The following is a 22414-nucleotide window of genomic DNA, read 5'->3' as shown; positions in this document are numbered from 1 at the left end:
AAAATAATAACAGCCAACTCTCCCTCATTAATTACTGCACACATTACGACCTGTGACACCTCGGCTGTCAAAAAATAAATCTGATTCTAAGCTTGTAGAAACGGGAGGAAAAACAAAAAACGTGTCAACTCGGTTGTCAAAACCAAAGAAACTACTTCACCTTGGAATGGAATAAAAATGTAAAAGAAAATAAACCGTCACCTCAGTTATCATAAAAAAAATGAAACTTGAAGACGCGGGAACCTTGTTGCACAAGTAATTGCTCAGATATGAACAAAGCAATTGCTTGCAACTGAGTTGCACAATTTCTGGAGCAATTGGGTTGCGCAACTGATCGCTCAGGTGTGGACCCGGCTTTACAAAGACATAGTATTGTCAGGGGATGTGTGTCACTGATCCCCTCCCTCCTCTAACTAGCTCTCAGCACACAAGGAAAGGGCTGAAAGCGAGCAGGTCCTGTCTGAGCTTATCCGCTCCATTGAGAGAATCAGGACGGAGGTGGGAGAGCTGATTGGAGCTAAAGAGAAGGCTGCAGTGAGTCGGGCCAACGAGCAAAGGGAACAACTGGAGCAGGAGATCCAGGAGCTTAGACAGAGGAAGGCTGAGATGGAGCAGCTTTCTGAGACAGAAGATCACATCCACTTTCTGCAGGTCAGACCACATTTCAATGCAGATGCACTGAATGGGGGTGCAGTATCAGGACTTTTAAACGCACTGCTGTTTGTTTTTACAATAGGGTTTATTTAGCTCAAAGCACGGCCAATGCTTGTGTTCAGTTTGGTTGCTGGTCTTTCTGTAAGATTCTGGGGTCCCCCTGATTATTTCCTGTACACACTGAACGACCTCCCCAGCTGCTCAGTCCAGTGTTGCAGCCCCTGTGCTGCTTGGCTGATGAATCCTTTTCTCCACACTCCCCCTGTAGAGTTTCCAGTCTGTCTGCGCCCCTCCTGCTGCTCAGCAGCTCTTTGATAACATAGATGACTCTTTCTGGACTCTGAGGGAAGCTGTGTCTCGACTCAAAGACCACCTCGAGGGATTCTGGAAGGTGGAGTTGATGAAAGCAACTATAGCAGGTTGGTGCAAATAATATTTGAGCCACATAGTCCTCCTCCTCCTCTTCTTCCATTAGATAGAGTTGAGAACCTGCTTTCAGATCATAATAACTAAACTTATGAAGAATACCGTGAGAGATGTTTTGTGTTTTCAGAAGGGCCACAATATGAAAATAACAAGTTCCAATGTTTTAGTCATCATACTGTGTGTAGTACAGTAACACCCTTCTCCATTCCTCTGTCAAACACCTAATCAGAACACTAGGCTTTTCATGAGGGGTCAGTTTTTCATCTGCAGCCCATCCAATTTTGTGAAGACTTGACAAGGGATTTCTTCAGCACTGAGTATATTTTCCATTTTTCCAAGAGTTCTTTTCCATGATCCTGACGTCTCTGATTTTGTGTTTATATCTGTGGAGCAGGATGTTTGTATCTGACATGTGCAGTGTGTTATATTAGATACAGTGCCTTGCAAAAGTATTCGGCCCCCTTGAACTTTGCGACCTTTTGCCACATTTCAGGCTTCAAACATAAAGATATGAAACTGTAATTTTTTGTGAAGAATCAACAACAAGTGGGACACAATCATGAAGTGGAACGAAATTTATTGGATATTTCAAACTTTTTTAACAAATAAAAAACTGAAAAATTGGGCGTGCAAAATTATTCAGCCCCTTTACTTTCAGTGCAGCAAACTCTCTCCAGAAGTTCAGTGAGGATCTCTGAATGATCCAATGTTGACCTAAATGACTAATGATGATAAATAGAATCCACCTGTGTGTAATCAAGTCTCCGTATAAATGCACCTGCACTGTGATAGTCTCAGAGGTCCGTTTAAAGCGCAGAGAGCATCATGAAGAACAAGGAACACACCAGGGAGGTCCGAGATACTGTTGTGGAGAAGTTTAAAGCCGAATTTGGATACAAAAAGATTTCCCAAGCTTTAAACATCCCAAGGAGCACTGTGCAAGCGATAATATTGAAATGGAAGGAGTATCAGACCACTGCAAATCTACCAAGACCTGGCCGTCCCTCTAAACTTTCAGCTCATACAAGGAGAAGACTGATCAGAGATGCAGCCAAGAGGCCCATGATCACTCTGGATGAACTGCAGAGATCTACAGCTGAGGTGGGAGACTCTGTCCATAGGACAACAATCAGTCGTATACTGCACAAATCTGTCCTTTATGGAAGAGTGGCAAGAAGAAAGCCATTTCTTAAAGATATCCATAAAAAGTGTTGTTTACAGTTTGCCACAAGCCACCTGGGAGACACACCAAACATGTGGAAGAAGGTGCTCTGGTCAGATGAAACCAAAATCGAACTTTTTGGCAACAATGCAAAACGTTATGTTTGGCGTAAAAGCAACACAGCTCATCACCCTGAACACACCATCCCCACTGTCAAACATGGTGGTGGCAGCATCATGGTTTGGGCCTGCTTTTCTTCAGCAGGGACAGGGAAGATGGTTAAAATTGATGGGAAGATGGATGGAGCCAAATACAGGACCATTCTGGAAGAAAACCTGATGGAGTCTGCAAAAGACCTGAGACTGGGACGGAGATTTGTCTTCCAACAAGACAATGATCCAAAACATAAAGCAAAATCTACAATGGAATGGTTCACAAATAAACATATCCAGGTGTTAGAATGGCCAAGTCAAAGTCCAGACCTGAATCCAATCGAGAATCTGTGGAAAGAACTGAAAACTGCTGTTCACAAATGCTCTCCATCCAACCTCACTGAGCTTGAGCTGTTTTGCAAGGAGGAATGGGCAAAAATTTCAGTCTCTCGATGTGCAAAACTGATAGAGACATACCCCAAGCGACTTACAGCTGTAATCGCAGCAAAAGGTGGCGCTACAAAGTATTAACTTAAGGGGGCTGAATAATTTTGCACGCCCAATTTTTCAGTTTTTTATTTGTTAAAAAAGTTTGAAATATCCAATAAATTTCGTTCCACTTCATGATTGTGTCCCACTTGTTGTTGATTCTTCACAAAAAATTACAGTTTCATATCTTTATGTTTGAAGCCTGAAATGTGGCAAAAGGTCGCAAAGTTCAAGGGGGCCGAATACTTTCGCAAGGCACTGTATGTTTTAACCCCACTCTCTTCTCCACAGTTGACGTGACTCTGGACCCTGATACAGCACACTCCTATCTCATCCTGTCTGAGGATGGAAAACAAGTCAGATGTGGAGATAAACCACAGCCTCTCCCTGACAATCCAAAGAGATTTGATAAGAAGAGTTATGTCTTGGGCAGGGAGGGATTCACCTCAGGGAGACACTACTGGGAGGTGGAGGTGGTGGAGAAGATACGCTGGGTACTAGGAGTCACCAGAGAGTCTTCTCAGAGGAAGGGGGGCATCACTGAGAAACCCCAGCAGGGATTCTGGGTTATTTGGTGGAATGAAGAAAATAATCTGTTCAGTGCCGTCAGGGCCCCCCGGACCCCCCTCCCCCTGAGCCCGAAGCCCCGGAAGATGGGGGTGTATCTGGATTATGAGGGAGGGCATCTCTCCTTTTACAATGTGGAGACCAGATCTCACATCTACACTTTCACTGACACCTTCACTGAGAAACTCTATCCATTGTTTTCTCCTGGTCTTTATTCCTCTGGTAAGAACGCAGCTCCACTGATCATCTGCCCGCATACCTACACAGATTAATACAGATTACCAGCACGAGGAACATGGTCACAGGCTCCCCTTTTCTTGTGTTGAAGAGATTTTGGTCCCTTGTTTTTATCCTTTTTTTGAGAAATGCAAATATTTTAAAGAAAAAAATACGGTAGCTAAATCTAATCAGTGGGAAGGAAATATTTTAAAGCCTTATTTAACAAAAAAAGCCTGTGTTTAAAAAAAATAATTTACTTCTTACTCATTTTGTCCACCAGGTGTTGCTCCGTATAAATGAATAATTTGAGTTTTTTTTTTTGGAAAGAGACTTTATGCATGAAATAAATGTAATGTACTGTACAGTACGACAGGGGACCCATTTTTTTGTGACACCAGCCTTGTGTAGCCAGAGCTATTGTCCCTCACCTTCCTGGAGTGCTAAATTTATCAAACAAACAAAAAAAAAAACTTTTAAAGCAATTTATTCTAGTTTCTTTTTAACAGCATTTATTCAAGAATAGGGATGTTCAGAGGTGACTGTAATCTCTTTCTCTTATTAATACACGCTGTTTGTGCTTCAATCATTCTGAGTGTTTCTGTGTTCTGCAGCTCCTCCAATATCAAGTTCTTATTTTAAATCTACCTTTACCTGGCTGTGAGCTGCTGTGATCTCATCTGGAGAATCCTAACAGCTGGGCGCAGGACTGCCGTCCTCACTCCATTCAAGTCTATATAAAAATAGAGAGGGCAGGGCTGGCAGAGTTGAAAGGTCACACTGTCACATGATGTGAATGGAACATTCCTGTCCTGGTCACAAAAGCAAAGTTTGTGGGGAATAATAGCCATTTTCTATACTTTTGAGGCATAAGCAATTAGGATATAACACTTACTACCAAGGAACAAAAATTGTGTTACATAGTGTTATAAATGAAAATGAAGTCTAAAGGATGGATGTTTTGAAATATTTGTATTGTGTTTTAATAGCATTGCTTGCGCTTTGTGATGCTAAATATTTGAATAGCGGTGTCACACAGCGGCGCAAAAGTCCCTCTAAAAGTCTGCATTGGAACCCAGCATAGATACACACAGGATGATACTGTGTAATAACTGCTAATAAATACACAATAATAATAATAATAATAATAATAATAATAATAATAATAATAATAATAATAATGAAGGAAGGAGTCGGTAAAAAGTTTCATCACAAAACAATTTAAAACAAACGCACAACCAAAAATCAGTCCTATATTCTTCAATGAAATTGTATCAACCACAAAAAGCAAACACCGTGGTGTAAATGGGTGTTTAAGTCACTTTTCAAAGAAATAGCACAACAAGGATTATTAGTGGGCTTTGTAGATAGCAAATAGATAATAGCAGCTTTCAAAATGAGATAGGGATAGACTCGCTGTTCTGTATGTGGCCATTTGGCAATTATGGAGTTAAAATGAAAAGAACCTGCAGCTGACACGCCCCCTGAAAGACAGCAGCAGGACAGAGAGCTTGTATTTATTTATTTATTTATTTATTTATTTATTTGATCTACAACGCTTAGTTTTAACAGCTCACAAGTGAAGGAGTGAGGACAAACAGCGTCCTGTCCGAAACAAACTCAATATTCCGTCCCTCTTGTGTGGCCGGTGTTTAATCCCCAATTTTCACTTCATTTAAAACACACACAACACGACACGGTTGTTCTGTTGCCAAGGGAGACTTTCACTCCCAGGCCCGTTCTGCGCAAAAGCAACGTCCTTAACGAGCTGGTGGAGGAATTGAAGAAAACGAGAAGACTCGACTTGAAAAGGTATGTACTGTACCTGTGCTATAGCCCTCTGATAGTACTAAAGAAAACATATTCTCGAAATAGGCGCGCTGTTTGTAACTTTGACGCGCAGGTGTTCTTACTTGGCAGTATCAGTTTTAAGCACGCGCAGTGTAGTATCCTGATCCGCAGAATGTTTGACATCTGTTTGCGCTGCGCCAACCTAATAGGTTATTGATGAAAGGCGATCAGGGACAGGGAATAATCTGCTTTGAATTAAGGAGAATAAATCAGCTTTAATAACAGGTAGTTGAAGTGAGATATGTGACCATATGTGCAGGTATTTGAACTACTTTTTGTCCCAGATCAAAATACAGTACTGTCTAACAACCCCTTTGTGAGAGGGCGGGGGGAATCCTGCCCGTTATAATACTCATTAATTTGTCTCACATCACAAAACATACGTTTATATTATCTCTTTATAGCAGGGACTGTTTCTACTATACATTTTCTGATCATGCTGTGCATTATTAAGCTGGTGGAGCACAAAGGGTACTTCGATTGCATCCTCTTCTTCTGCGATTAGAATTTCTCTCAAAACCAACTCCATTTTGGTTCTGCTCAGAGCTGTTGTTCATCTTCCAAAGCTGTCCACTCTCCGTCTGCACAGACCGTGACGTTATGCGCAGACTCCCATCTGCAATCTAGCCGGCAAAAAAAAAGTGTCGTGAACGCGCCCTGTGTTTTGGAACAAGGTGGAACTGTAACGGATGTGCAATGGATGTATTGTTTATCTTTTTGAATGTAATAAGATTGAGTTTTATTGTGTGATTTTTATCATTTTTACTGTTGCACTGTCCCTTTAAACCCCAGGGAGACTATTGGTCTCCATAGTAATAGCAGTGCTAATTCGTAATGGGGCCAGCTGTATAAAAACAGGTGGGGTTAAATCAGTGCGAGGGCGATCGGGTTTGAGAGATTTGTAAGCGGAGAGCTGAGAGCACGGGTCAGGGAACGACTGTTGGGTAAGGACTGTAACTTTTGAAGTGTAATACTGAGGCGCTGTGAATTGGCTGAAGCGCTAGAAGTTAATGGTAAACTGTTCATATTGAATAGTTTGGTCCGCTCTATATTGGAGTGGTTTCAGTGAAGTATCCCCCGTGCTCTTAGACGTCGGTCGCAATTGTATGGGGTTGATTACAAAAGAGAATGTGCATTGTCTGTATTCTGAGTTGGTAATTACGATCCTGTGAATTTTGATTTAATATCTGAGCGCTGTATACACATTTCTTTTCTGTGTTCGCGGTTGTTTTAGACTTTTAGAGTAGCGTTTCTGTCCTGATTATCCCAACGGTAATGGTGTATGTGTTTACAATGTATAGTTATAAGAGGCCTGTTAACTGTTGATTGCACACCTGCACTTTATCAACTTGTGTATGAACTAAAATAGCGGCTATTGGAGGGTTTAAGCATTTAGGTTGCATGAAGTTTTCTGTTCTTTTTCTATGAAAACCACTGATTATTAGTTTTTTTTTTTTAAAGTGTGTTATTTAAGGTTTGATATTTCATCGTTTGGAATTGTGTTTGTGGAAACCACTATTTGCTTTGAAGGGTGTTATTTAAAAGTGTAAGATTTTACTTTTGGAATTGTGCTGTGAAAATTATTATTTTTTTATTTGGAAGTGTTGGTGTGACGTTATCTAGTTCAAGGTATCCTAGTGCTTAGGGTCTAATGGGATCGCTCTTGGTTAATAATCTGCTGCTATAGTTTAAAGGTTGCTGCTATCAAATCTGCTGCTATAGGTAAAAGCTGTGATTTTGTTTAAATAAAATTCTTGTTGTTTTTACACCTTGTTGTCCTCACTTTACACACTGTGCTGTCTTGATTTTTAAAGAACCTGTTATTTTATTTGGAGTTTTATATTAGCTTCAAATTGGCATAGTCATTAATTCTACTTTAATTGGTCAGTTAAAATAGTCAATTTAATTCTAGGGATAACCAAAGGGGTTATCCTTGGTTAAGTATCGAACGGTGTTTTAGGGAGAGGAGGGGGGAGGGGAGAGGGGAGAGGGGAGGGGGGAGGGGGGGGGGGCTACACTAGCAGCTAAGCTGATAATCTTATTTATGTTATTTTGTGAAAACTAAAAGTTACTACTGTATTACAAAAAATGACTCGAAGTGTTCTGAAGTATACGGAACGTGCGGGTGATGTCATAGGTTGTCATGGCATCGCCGCTCATCACGGGAGTGGTTATCCTGGACAAACGCTTCCTTCGCTGGGTCGAAGAAACGCTGGAGTTCCGCTGGCTTCTCAATAAGGATCCCGAGGTATCCAACCTGAATATCTAAATCAATACAGTGTGACATCTAAACCTAATGACTACATTAATGAAGCAGTAATACACGACAGGGGGTGTGTGTTATCATGAGGTAATATCACCACGCCTTGGGTGCGTTGTGAGGCACTAGACGAAGTGGAGTTCTTCAACCACCCAGGAAGTGGTGATATATCTCATGATAACACACAGACCCTGGAGTGTATTAATGCTATTATTAAATGGGTCTATGAGTGTGTTGTTGTTTGTAAATGAAGAAGACTTTAAACTTTATTACTAACTAAAAATGGTTATATTAACAACTAAACATTTGATTTCAAACTGCTTTGTATAATATTTTTTTTGTGCTATGCTAATAGTTTCTTGTTTAGGCTTTGTAAATATTGAACTGGATCATTTTCACATGTATGTCTGTTTTTGTCCAGTAGATGGCGCTGCTGCTGTTGTGACGTTTAGACACATGTTTGGAACATTTTACATACCTTAGTGAAAAGAATATTTATCAGATATGATTCTCTCTCACACTCCCGCTCTCGCTCTCTTCTTCAAAATGTTTGCCCAGCAAGCTAAAACTCACCTTCCCGCTGCACCCAGCCAGCCAATCGGAGCGCCCCTCTTGTCCCCCACCCCCCTACTCATTAAATGTCAATGTTGTAGACAGTGTGTGTGTGAGAATCAAATTTTTAGGCTATAACTGATTATAATTTATTTATTAGCAGGGATTAATAACCCCCCTCCGGTGAGTTTTAGTGCAGCCTTTCAATAAATAAAAAACGAATAGTGCTTCAATAATGGTTCTCGGTGTGTGTCTCGGTGTGTTTGTGTCTCAGTCACTTCAAGTCATGCAAAGAGCATTTCAAGTGGAGCGATAAAGTGGAGCGAAGCGATCAAAAAAAGACGCCAAGTTAGAAGCAAGAATTGTGTGAATCTTGGGCCCCAGCACCTTTCCAAGTGTGCCTATTTGCTTGATGCTTGACAAGATTGGCCTAATTGCTTCTCCTAACTTGGGCTTTTGTGTTTGATATCACCCCTTTAAACGGCTGTTGCGTTTTTCTAACTTGTTTTTTTTTACATTGACAATAGATTATAGATACAAAGTGGAGCTCACAGTGCTGTTCACTGCAGATGAGTGTGTGTAAATACAGGGTTTACTGTAGATTGATCTCTAGATAGATCTGTATTATAGATACAAAGTGGAGCTCACAGTGCTGTTCACTGCAGATGTCGGCTCAAAAACGAACACACTTCTCCTTTTCTGCAGTCAGTCAGCTCTGCGTTCATTTCTGAGAAGGAAATACGTGTCTGTGGTTAGTGAGAGGAAGTGAAGGCAAGGCAGGGTTTAAATTGAGCCTGAATACTGGAATGCAGCCCCAGCACCCCCTGTTAAACTGACAAGAGGGGATTCTGAAAAGGGGAGATTGAGCTGAGCAGCTTCATACCAAACACACCTTCAATCATCTTTAGATGAGGGGGTCTGCTCTGCTCCTTAGAAAAGTTAACTGTAAAATAAAACCATGGTAAGAACATGGCAAAATAAAGACAATTCTAGATAAGTTTCATATTGTATGATGATAAACTGATTATATACACAGATTCATGTAGAAAGGTAAAGCAGTAGACAAATATGTTGATTTATTTTCTTTTGTTTAGTTTATTATTATTATTATTTTATTATTATTATTATTATTATTATTATTATTATTATTGTGACTGACTTTTTGGGGTTGCAGCATCCCCCAGGAATTATTTATTCATTAATTTATTTATTCAGCTAGAATTAACAAAGATCTGTTGCAAAGCTGTGGTATCTGTGTGTGTGTATATGTGTGTGTAATGTAATATATATATATATATATATATATATATATATATATTTGTCAGATTTCTGCTTTGAGGTGTAGGTACAATTGACAAGACTCAATCTAAGTTTTGATAGACATTCCTATAAACTTCTACTGAACAATATAACATTTATATACGTGTAGATTTATACAGAACAATAGTGTCATTCCTATAGTTTTGTACTGTGTGTGTTTGTGTGTGCGTGTCAGCACTCTCTGTGTAGAGAAATGTTTTAATCTCCTCAGTTGAACAGTGGTTTTACCAGACTAGTTTTTGAGTAAAGTGTTCTTGTTTTCCAGCAGCCAGCTGGTTAACGGAAGTTTTATCTTCTTAAATACAATAAAGAAGTTGTTTAGATTCTAAGGCACGAGAGAAGGCCTCTAGCTGTGAAGCAGGGAGGGAGGCACGAGAGAAGGCCTCTAGCTGTGAAGCAGTGAAAGAACCCAGAGTGAGTCTGAAGAGAATGAGAGTGTGTGAGAAGAAAGGAGAGGGCAGGAACTTTTTATTATTTTGGAGTGAACCCCGGCCCTAGACAGGGATTCGCTGTCCTGTCAGTTTGTTTGGAATCCCATCTGGTCTCCCCGAGTCTTACTTCACTGACGACGCGAAGATCGTTACAATACTTTAAACCCACCCCAACTACTGAGTGGCAGCACGTTCCTACATTTCTATTCGAGACTCTGGAGGGTTCATGCTTACAGCAGCCAGCTGGATAACAGAAGTTTAAACTTCTTAAATATAATGAAGAAGTTGTTGGGTGCCAAGTGTAAAAATAAATATTCCCGAAAATGACATCACATGGCTAATGTTCTGTCAGATGACAAAAGAAAGGCATTAGAAATAGGTTTGTGGTCATTTAATAAATAGGCACAGTGGGAGGAACCGATATGTCTACAGCTTCTAAACTAAAGTTTCTACACTGAGCTCCGCTTTCTGAAAGTGTCTCCAGACAGAATGCAGGCTTGTGAAGTCGCTGCACTGATATGTAAGTATTATTGCTGGTGCTTTATTAAACATGCTGCTGATTATCCATCTGGTTTGGGGACAGTTAGAGTGAAAGATTCTGGGTTTGAAGACTTGATCGTAATTTAAAATCTGTATTTTGAGGTGGTGTCTTTTTGAAATGTCATGATAAAAGCAGAGTGTGCAAGCCAGGTAGATGAAATGGAGTATTGTAAAACATACTGTATGAATGGTGAAGCAGGGAAGCACATGGTAAAGGACAGGGGAGCGAGGAGCACTGTGTTTGCATGGTAGTGTCATGGTTAAAGTGTAGTAAAACAAGCCAATGTATGGTAAATGAAATGGAAGTGTGGTACTGCATGGTCCATGGTAAAAGTATAGCCTAACACGGTAAATGACAAGGAAGCATGCTAAAGAATAAAACACATGTGTGTGCAAGGATTCTAAGATTGCTAAATTGATTGCGATGTACAATCAATTATAGGAACCTGAAAACCAGCGGCTTGTATTTCATTCATTCAAAATATATATTATTTTGTTATTGTTTTAACATTAGCATAATAGCAAAGAACAGACACAACTGTAAAAAAAAAAGGAAAAAACTAAAAAAAGCACACTAAGAAACGAAAAAATAAATGACGACAAAACTAAATATACAATTGCATACAGACATACAGAAATTAATACAATATATCATAAAGCAGTGTGTAGAGCAATTTGCCTAATGGGAAACCCCGTTGAGAATGTGCTCAGCTATGACATCAGCTGCCGTCGACCATGAATTTAGAGTAGCCAAACTGGCTAAATGTAGCCTCGCCGTGGATCTTTCTAATAAAATAATCTCATGAAAAAAATATAACCAAACGTTGAGAAGAGAAATATCAGGCTCTACCCATGCCCTCAAGATCACCACCTTGGCTGCAGTCAATCCAGCAAGAAACAAGCGTTTTGACATTCTGTGAATTTCAAGTTGTGAATCGTCACCCAGAAGGAGTACTCCTGGGCACAGCAGCACCTGATCATCAATCAGACCAGACAGTACTAACACAACAAATTTCCAGAGGGGCTGGACCTTGAGGCACACCCAAAACATATGAAGATAGGTGCCAACTGCACCCTGTGTACACCCATGACAGAGGGGGTCTCCCAATATTTTCATTTAGTATCTTCTGTGTGGGGTTGCATAAGCTCTGTGGGCAAATTTAAAATGTATTAATTGATGTGCCAAATTTCTTGAGGATATAAAAATACGATCCCATATTTGTTCCCAGTCTGGAGTAAAATCAGATTTTGCTAACTCTCTATTCCATATGCTGGTAATTTGGTAGGGGGTCTGTTTTATAAAGAATAAAATATTTGTAAAGCACAGAGACCAAGCCTCTATTTGGGTGTAACAGAGAAAATAACTGTACCACAGGGTGATTGTGCAAATTATATATATATATATATATATATATATATATATTTAGTATTGTTTTATGTTCTGTATTTGACCTTGTTCTGCTTGATGAAAGAAGGTCTCTGTTCTCGTCACACCCTCTGAATGCTGTCTGTCAATGTCAGCGGTGATACAGTCAGCACAGCAGGGATAGCAGCTAGTCTCCGGTTTGAATGACAAGATGTAGAAATCAAACAACTGGATGCACACTGATTACTCTGAATAAACTTCATGAACACACTGTGAACAAGTTACTGAACAAACAGCACCATCATCACTGACACATAGTCTATATATTTCTAATTACTAAAACTTTAATTGTATTTATTTTTCCCAATAGATTTTAGCACCTTCACTCAACTCCTGATTAAAAATAACATTACCGGTACTTTCATTCTTTTACATGCTTTAGATTTTTTTAAGAGATAGATTCTTAAATAATTGCTATAAAAAGAGGTATGCAGAATCGTTATATCACATATCTGTTACAACGGGATCGGAGTGTACAATTATAACCGTTTAGGTCATTTTAATAACGGATACCACCAAACAGTGTCTTTACTGGGTTAATACTGTGTACAGGTTAACAGTGTCTTTACTGGGCTAAAACTGTACACAGGCTATAACAGTCACTGACACCTCCAAACAGTGTCTTTACTGGGTTAATACTGTATAGAGGTGTGATGGGGTGCCAGCTCACCCCTATAAATTTGTGTTTTGTTATTTTTACTGTTTTCATTATGTTTTTGTGATTCTTGGTTTGTTTTGGATTGGCAGGGAGGGGGTTAAATTCCTCCCTGTAAAATGCATGTGAGAATGTGGCTGGAGCCTTAAGTGTTTAATTGTTAATTATTAGTTAATTGGGCTCCAGCCACAGACTATAAAAGGCAGCAGAAACCCTTTGTTAGGGAGAGGAGTTTTTGCGGTGAGTTTGTTTGTTGGTGTGCTGTGCTGTTTAGTTTTGAAAAAGAAACTGTAGTGAAGGCTAATGCCCAGCCTACATTTCTGTATTTTGTTTAAACCTTTTGTTTGGGCCCTTGTGCCTATTTGATTATTTTTGTTTAATAAAGATCATTATTTTGCCCCTTCCACTGTCTCTGAGCCTCAAACCTCTGTCATCCTGCCACAAGAGGTTAGCAGTGTCTTTACTGGGTCAATATTGTATAGAGGTTAACAGTGTCTTTACTGGGTTAATATTGTATAGAGGTTAACAGCGTCTTTACTGGGTCAATACTGTATAGAGGTTAAGTGTCTTTACTGGGTTAATATTGTAGATAGAGGTTAACAGTGTCTTTACTGGGTTAATATTGTATAGAGGTTAACAGTGTCTTTACTGGGTTAATATTGTATAGAGGTTAACAGTGTCTTTACTGGGTTAATACTGTAGATAGAGGTTAACAGTGTCTTTACTGGGTTAATATTGTATAGAGGTTAACAGTGTCTTTACTGGGTTAATACTGTAGATGGAGGTTAACAGTGTCTTTACTGGGTTAATATTGTATAGAGGTTAACAGTGTCTTTACTGGGTTAATACTGTAGATAGAGGTTAACAGTGTCTTTACTGGGTTAATACTGTAGATAGAGGTTAACAGTGTCTTTACTGGGTTAATACTGTAGATAGAGGTTAACAGTGTCTTTACTGGGTTAATATTGTATAGAGGTTAACAGTGTCTTTACTGGGTTAATACTGTAGATAGAGGTTAACAGTTACTGTGACACTATGTTACAATCTCTGGTGATTATTGTAATAATTAAACGTTTTCAAAAAATATTTGTAAGTGAAATATGCAGCAAGAAGTGGTAAAAAAAATCTACTTTTCCTTTTCAGTATTTAATAGTTTTACTCCCCACAGCCATTAAGTTCATTAATTCAATCAGAATGTAAATATTCACTCTTTGGAGGAGCATGAACAATAAACACACGACTACCAGGTTTCTATTAAAGGTTTTTAAACGTTTCAAAACAAACATAACATGTGGTCCAGTAAAATGCATCACACCAAAATATTCCACATGTACGGGAACATCGGCAACTCCACAGGGATGAAACCAAGTGCAGTTATCATTGTATTTTATTGTACATATTTAAAAAAAAAAAAAAAAAGTCAAAAACAGTTTAATGCACTTCAGTGCATCAAAGTATCAGGGCCTCAAAGTATAAACAAGAATCACACAGATATATTGTAACGGCGTCAAGCTCTGGGGTGCCAGATAGTAATAAATGTCCTATCAAATTATTTAACTTAACCACATTACCAGGACCAGAAAGCCCATTATCCTATTCAAGTCCTATATCAACCAGAGTAAAAGGGGACTAGAAATTAATTGAATAACCAAACAAATTGCTTATGAGGTAAAATATATATATATATTTAGATGGCTCCAGCTTTAAGTCCATTTACCCCAAAATAATGAAACCAAATTATAAACAAAATAAAAAAAAACAAGTTTTACAGAACAAAGAAACAAAACATGTACAGAAAAAAATATTAATTAACCAAACATAAAAAAATAACAGTTAATTGCTATGGTAGTAACAAACAGTACACAACAATGAAAAGCTTGTCATCCCTATTGGAAACCTGCTTTAAATACGGTCCTTCCAAGAGACAAACTAACTTTACCATCGTGTTACCAAAGACACCTCTTTAGTAATCAACGCCAGTGGTTGCGGGAATATACCCTCACGAGCCAATTTACACTATTAAACTGCAAGCCGGGTTTCAATAGTCTCAGCAAACACACACACAACGCAATATACATACCCAACAATTAATCAACAAAGCAAAAGTTAATTAACAATTTACTAAAATAAAATACAGAAACAAAAAAAACAGTATACTATAACGCAATATTTATAATTATTTACTGGTCAAAACAAAATAAATAGAAGAAAAATAATAAAGTACGGAAAATAACACACGAGTCTGTAACACACAAGGATTGGCGGTAATACTATAGCAGTTCTGATAGACAGAGTAATGTTCATTTAATATGCTGCAAGTCAGTTATATTCGAATTATTTTCTCTTCCTTACAGCGACTGAATTGGATATTGAACCAGTCACAAAAATGTCAATTTCCCTTTAGCAATCAAAACAACGATGCGGGAATCCTTTCAATGACCTAAAACCAAACTCCCCAATTTCAAAGCTGTACGACCTGTTCCGCTGGAACAAACAGGTTAGTTAACCTTGTTTGTTCATCTGGCCTCCGGCACATAGTTTGTTCCAAATACTTGGCAAGTAGTTTAGTTAACGTTTCCTCATGCAGCCGCTGATAATATAGAAAACGTTTTCCCTTTCAAATTGTTTCGTTCGAACACGCCATCAGTCACAGCCCTCAGCTCCAAACTTCCTGATGACATCACACAATGCCTTCCATCCAGACTGCATCGCAAACAGGAACCGCCAACCTCCATACAGCACCCGTAGTGACCTCCAGCAAGCCTCCTCAACAAGCTAATTGTTCAGCTTTTATACGCAAGTGGATCTCTGTTAAACGTACAGTACCGATGTCATGTTTGCCACAATATATATACAATTACAGCTCATTACACACGCATGACTGTTAAACAAGAATCACACAAATATATACAATTACAGATCATTACACATGCATAACAACTGCTATAAACAAAAATCACACAAATATATGCAATTACAGATCATTACACACACATAACAACTGCTATAAACAAAAATCACACAAATATATACAATTACAGACCATTACACATGCATAACAACTGCTATAAACAAGAATCACACAAATATATACAATTACAGATCATTACACACATAACAACTGCTATAAACAAAAATCACACAAATATATACAATTACAGATCATTACACACACATAACAACTGCTATAAACATGAATCACACAAATATATACAATTACAGATCATTACACACACATAACAACTGCTATAAACATGAATCACACAAATATATACAATTACAGATCATTACACACGCATAACAACTGCTATAAACATGAATCACACAAATATATGCAATTACAGATCATTACACACACATAACAACTGCTATAAACATGAATCACACAAATATATACAATTACAGATCATTACACACACATAACAACTGCTATAAATGTACTCCAGCTAGACAGATTTATACAAAACACATACAAAATTCAAAAATACAAATGAATAGAAAGGACAAAAACACACACTGCATAAAAAATTAAGTTGTAATTTTTCATAGATACTTAATCATAAAATTCATCAATAATCCCTATAGAATCAGACAGCTGTGATTATAGCTCAAGCAAACATAACTTTGAGGTCTGTTTACTGTTAGATATATATAGATGTAAACTGTGGTGTATTAGACACCACAAATGATTGTATTGTGATTTCTCTTTTGAAGTATTGATAACCATAGTTTGTATTAATTGGTTTAATAGGGGTTGGCTACTGAAGCTGGTATAAATAAGGTCTGCATGCTTTTCACAGGAGATTGGGTCAGACGGTGATACGTAAAAAAAAATATATACAAGTGTCTTTTGGACTCCTGTTTACCAATTAGTGTAATTCTTAAAAAAAAAAAAAAAAATGCACACATATATTGAAGTATATATATGACAGAATGACTGTCCACTGAACTGTCACATAAGCATAGATTGGTTCTTAAATTCTCTTACAACATTAAGAATTGTAGAAAAGTCAGTTTTTTTTGTTGTCTGTCCAATGTTTTGTATTACCCTCCACCTCTTAGTGGGCTCCAGTAATGGTGCCTGTAGTTATTACGCATTGAATCATGGGATGGATTGTCTTGTCCTTCTTGTTACTATGCTTGTAAAGCCCTAGGGAATGCTCATGTGATCACATGTTTTCCTGTACAGCATGAATTCAAACGAAAAAGAAAGTCTGCAATGGTTTAATAAGTTATATCTGTCAGTGCTGTAAACCATGCTTATCAGTATCTGAACAATGCAGCGAGTGCATTTGTGTTTGTAATTGAATAGGTATAAACTGTAAGTATACAGGTGTGTCTGGACTCTCTTGTGTTCCAACTTTATTTACTGTGAAATACTGTAAATGGCACCGGTTACTCTACACAGTTTCTGGACTTGATTTTTTGTAAGCGATTTACTGTAAAGGACGGTTTACTTGGCGCCATGACCAGGTGCTGCGATGTTTGGCCTTAGCATTGGAAGACAAGCGTAACATGACCAATAAGTTGCCACCTGTTCCATCAAAACATTACACACAAAAGACAACATTCCTCCGCCCAGGAGAGCAACCACCAAGAAAAGGTGTTAAAACCAATCCTCGCCCAGGACAACTGGAAACTGCTAGAGACTGGAAAATGCTGGCAGGTGTTGGTCAACGGCTTATTTTTCCACCTGAGATTGCCACCACTAACCTTCGACCAGATATTGTCTTGTGGTCTGGATCAGCACGCCTTGTTCACCTGGTAGAGTTAACAGTGCCATGGGAGGATGCTGTAGATGAGGCGTATGAGAGGAAGAAACTGCGGTATGCTCAACTAGCCACTGAAGCGGAACAGCGAGGATGGAGAGTCGGGGTTTACCCAGTGGAAGTGGGTTGTCGAGGATTCGTGGCACACTCTACAACCCGGTTTCTCAGAGTCGTCGGATTCAGTGGCCAAGAGTTGCGTTGCACAGTGAAGAACTTATCTGAAGCAGCAGAGAGGAGCAGCAACTGGCTGTGGTTGAGACGGAAAGATTCTGGCTGGGGATCTCAAGCACAATAGAAAGAAAGAAACGCTGATGTACAGGTAAGTAAGCTGGGCTGAGTTGAGTGGGGGACGGAGGGGGGTGATGCTGGGACGCCAGAATCACCGTCGAGCCCTCTTGAGGTGTCGTGGGCTAGTCGACGAAACACTGAGGATGGAAGGTGCCCACTTGAAAACCCCAGAGATGTACCCTACTTAGCTCAATCCAGACGGTTGTCATGCTGATGCGCTGGGGAGGCCGCACTATGGTTGATCCCCGGAGCCAGCATCGCAGCCGTTGTGTGTGCTGATGCGCCAGGGAGGCAAAATAAGCTGATCCCTGGAGCCAGCATTACACTTCAGCCATTAACACCAGACAGAAGGATATCTACATCATCATATGGAAGGAGACGTAAATGGATGGAGACACATATGGATCACATTAGTTTACTGTAAAGCTACGTCTTAGTTGGTGCTTATCTTGGCGAGAGCCGAGTTCAAATCAGCATGAAGTTTTAACATCTACTCTCGTGTAATGGAAATCATAAAACATTTGTTTGGTGGGAACACTAAAAATAGCACGAGGAAGCTTCGCCCCCCCTCAATCGTAAAAGCCTCTGCAGGTGTCACGGTGCTCTATAAGCACACATGCAGAGGAGCCTGGCTCTATTGCACAGGGGTTAAGATGCTCACCTGTGCTGTGTGTGGTCAGCAGTGTGTGCCCAGCCTTCTCCCTGTTACACTTATCACACCCATTATTGAACTGAATTCACAACTCAAGTCTGCTTTCTTCTCTTCACTATGAACACTGGAATCAGTATGAATACTGAACTACAGCTACAGATCTGTCAGTTTCCTAAACCCCATGCGTGTGTCCAAGTTAATGAAGGATTATTATCATGTGACATTGTCTTGCTTTGTTTTTACTCTTCCCTCACCTTTACAATCATTCACAGGGTTCTTATTGAAATGACTCAAATCTTGTGTTTGTATTATTTGGTAAGTCTGTGTTAAGGTGCTTTGACAATGAGTTCAGGAGCTGCCTGTCATATACATATTTAATATAGGCTAGATTAGAGTGTCTTTATATTATTATATACACCAGCAGCAAGTAGTGCACAGCAGTGTGTTACTAACAAAACAAGAGAAGGAAACCTGATCAAAAGTGTGCGATCACTAGATGGCGCTGTCTCTTACTTCTCCCTGTGTTAGCACATGTTACATGTATGTATGGCAGGCACCTATAACTGATGAGCATGGTATAACAATGGTAAAAGCATTGGAAACAGCAACATGACTGTGGTGCTTTTATAAGGGTCTAGTCCCTGACTGTCTCTCTTGTGTTTTTCAGTGCTGACTGTAGTGAGCTGCTCCAGACAGTATGAAGGTAAGAGAACAGTTTACAATGTGAACACAGTTTAAAAACAGGATTTACAATTCATGGTTGAAAAGCATGAAGCTGGTTTGAGAAATGACACTTTTCATGTTAGGTGTGTGTGTTGAAAATAGGCTGTGGCAATGCAGTCACAAAGTGAAGAGACTGGTAAAGATTATCATCCTGCTTCCTGATCATCTATAAAAATAAAAAAAATAAAAATCAGCTGAAATCGGCTTTCCTTTTCTTCTGTCCAGTATAACAATTTAACTTGGTTAAAATAAATAAATAAATGACTCCATCAAACACCATTACAGTGCCATACTGTGCTCCAACTAGAGGCTGTGTGTGGTATTGCTGGAATGCTTTTGAATGAGAATATTACATTGGCTGACTGCTGACCAATTCAACTTCATAAGTGCTTCTTGATGAATACATCAATTTGAAGCAACACATTATTGGATGTAACTCCGTTTAAATGAGTGAGAACAATTGTTAGGATTTCCAGTGACCAGACAGGCAGTGATTTTCTCATGTTCTTTTTGTAGAAGAGCTTGTATTGTTTCTAGTCTCTCAGACTTCAGTTTGGAACATGCAGATATTTCAAAGACATCACGACAGATAATGTTTCTGCTGCTTCCTGTACTTCATGTGTTGTGGTTGAACTCACATTAATGTAAAAAACAGGGGAGGAGCCAAACATCCCATCACAATAAGAGGGACCTGTGATAATGTCAGTAAAGGTAATAAGAAGATGGGGTTAAAAATGCTGGTTAGTATTCATTTGTTGTCTGCTTCAGTCAGAAATGACAGAAATGCACATTGAAATCTGGATTGACCGTGGTCTATCATATTAGATATTTAAAAAATGAATCCCTCTCACAGATTACTGAATGCAGTGCTGCCTCCTGGTGGTGGCTCCATTGCCCCTGCTTTGATACTGCAGTTCAGCTACAATGAATTGAAATATAATAATTATTATTTAGCAGATCCTTTTATCCAAAGCGTCCTCCAGAAACTAGGGGGTAAACTATGCATCAACGACTGCTGTGCAGAGTCACTTTCAACAGGACATGGGATTTACGTCTCATCATGAATATTTCATATAGTTACAGAATATAAGCAGAATTTCTAACAACTTGTATTGTCGGTAATTTGACCCTTCTGTTGAAATCTCATATGCTGGTGACTCCATTGATACTGCACGCTAACATTCTCTCTCTCTACTCACAGCTCAGTGATAAAGTGACATTAACTGTGTCTGGTGAGTTTATTAACAGTGATCCTGTGACAGTAACTGTGTCTGGTGAGTTTATTAACACAGCGATCCTGTTACACTGACTGTGTCTGGTGAGTTTATTAACACAGTGATCCTGTTACACTGACTGTGTCTGGTGAGTTTATTAACACAGTGATCCTGTTACACTGGCTGTGTCTGGTGAGTTTATTAACACAGTGATCCTGTTACAGTGACTGTGTCTGGTGAGTTTATTAACACAGCGATCCTGTTACACTGACTGTGTCTGGTGAGTTTATTAACACAGTGATCCTGTTACACTGACTGTGTCTGGTGAGTTTATTAACACAGCGATCCTGTTACACTGACTGTGTCTGGTGAGTTTATTAACACAGTGATCCTGTTACAGTGACTGTGTCTGGTGAGTTTATTAACACAGCGATCCTGTTACACTGACTGTGTCTGGTGAGTTTATTAACACAGTGATCCTGTTACACTGACTGTGTCTGGTGAGTTTATTAACACAGCGATCCTGTTACACTGACTGTCTGGTGAGTTTATTAACACAGTGATCCTGTTACACTGGCTGTGTCTGGTGAGTTTATTAACACAGTGATCCTGTTACACTGACTGTGTCTGGTGAGTTTATTAACACAGTGATCCTGTTACACTGGCTGTGTCTGGTGAGTTTATTAACACAGTGATCCTGTTACACTGACTGTGTCTGGTGAGTTTATTAACACAGCGATCCTGTTACACTGACTGTGTCTGGTGAGTTTATTAACACAGCGATCCTGTTACACTGACTGTGTCTGGTGAGTTTATTAACACAGCGATCCTGTTACACTGGCTGTGTCTGGTGAGTTTATTGACAGCAGCTGCTACTGTAAATTGGACTCATTGCTGCCCCATTGACCACAGACTTCCACTTTATATGTTTGTTTTTAAGGTCATAATCATATTGAGAAAGATTCCACATTAATTATTTTGTCACCGAAAACATCCAGAGGTGCTGCTGAGGGACTGGAATCTCTCTCCTCTTGCAGTTTCCTACCTGATTGTAGGGGAACGTGTCCTAATCCTATCCTGTTCTCTGTTTCAGAGGGCTGTCCCCAGGCTGTCCTAACCCTGCAGCCTGCCTGGTCACAGATATTCCCAGGAGATACAGTCACCCTGAGCTGTGAGGTGGAGGGGGGCTCTGCTGACTGGAGGTTTAAACAGTACAGAGATGGACGTGAAGAGGCAGGGTGCAGTGATCAATACAGCAGGAGAGATGGGCACAGTTGCACAATTAATACCACTCAGTATAACCACAGTGGAGTGTACTGGTGTGAGTCTGCATCAGGACAGGAGCGCAGTAATACTGTCAATCTAACTGTGTCCAGTAAGTCATTTACATTCTAGGTCATGTTCAGACACTGTTGAATAATCCTGCACTCGGATTGGCTGAGAGGGTATTGTAAGCTACTGATCGGCTTGCTGATTTGAGTAAAGCTGTCTCTGGATCTCCAGTCAGTATGAATTGTTGCTGCTCACATTGCTGTTTTAAAGTAACAGCTGAGCAAATGAGCATATTTACAGAGGCTTCAAATGATTGGCGAGCAAAACTAGGACCAAACCACACCCACATCCACACCCACACACATACACCCACACCCACACACGCATCCACACCCACGCCCACACACCCACACCCACACACACACCCACACCCACATACAAATCCACACCCACACACATACACCCACATCCACACACGCATCCACATCCACACACACACACACCCACATCCACACACGCATCCACACACACCCACACCCACACACACACACATCCACATCCACACACGCATCCACATCCACACACACACACATCCACACACGCATCCACATCCACACATCCACACACGCATCCACATCCACACACACCCACACCCACACCCACATCCACCCACACACACACACACACCCACATCCACAGAAGCATCCACATCCACACACACACACACATCCACACACGCATCCACATCCACACCCACACCCACACCCACACACACACACACACACCCACACGCAC

At 39.8% G+C, this 22414-nt stretch overlaps 2 protein-coding genes across 2 annotated transcripts in view; both read left to right on the top strand.

The window, feature by feature from the left end:
- The window catches only part of LOC117404705 (butyrophilin subfamily 1 member A1-like), a 163527-nt gene that overhangs the window by 84551 nt on the left and 56562 nt on the right, over nt 1-22414 (top strand). The window lies entirely within an intron of this gene.
- Nucleotides 388-4030, top strand: LOC131721218 (E3 ubiquitin-protein ligase TRIM39-like). Its single transcript, XM_059014648.1, has 3 exons — nt 388-651; nt 923-1073; nt 3175-4030. The coding sequence occupies exons 1-3, from the start codon at nt 607-609 to the stop codon at nt 3720-3722; spliced, it is 744 nt and encodes a 247-aa protein (XP_058870631.1). The 5' UTR covers nt 388-606; the 3' UTR covers nt 3723-4030.

This window comes from Acipenser ruthenus, chromosome 48 (assembly GCF_902713425.1).
Source record: "Acipenser ruthenus chromosome 48, fAciRut3.2 maternal haplotype, whole genome shotgun sequence".
NCBI classification, from domain to species: domain Eukaryota; kingdom Metazoa; phylum Chordata; class Actinopteri; order Acipenseriformes; family Acipenseridae; genus Acipenser; species Acipenser ruthenus.
This window is presented reverse-complemented; position numbering and strand designations above follow the sequence as displayed.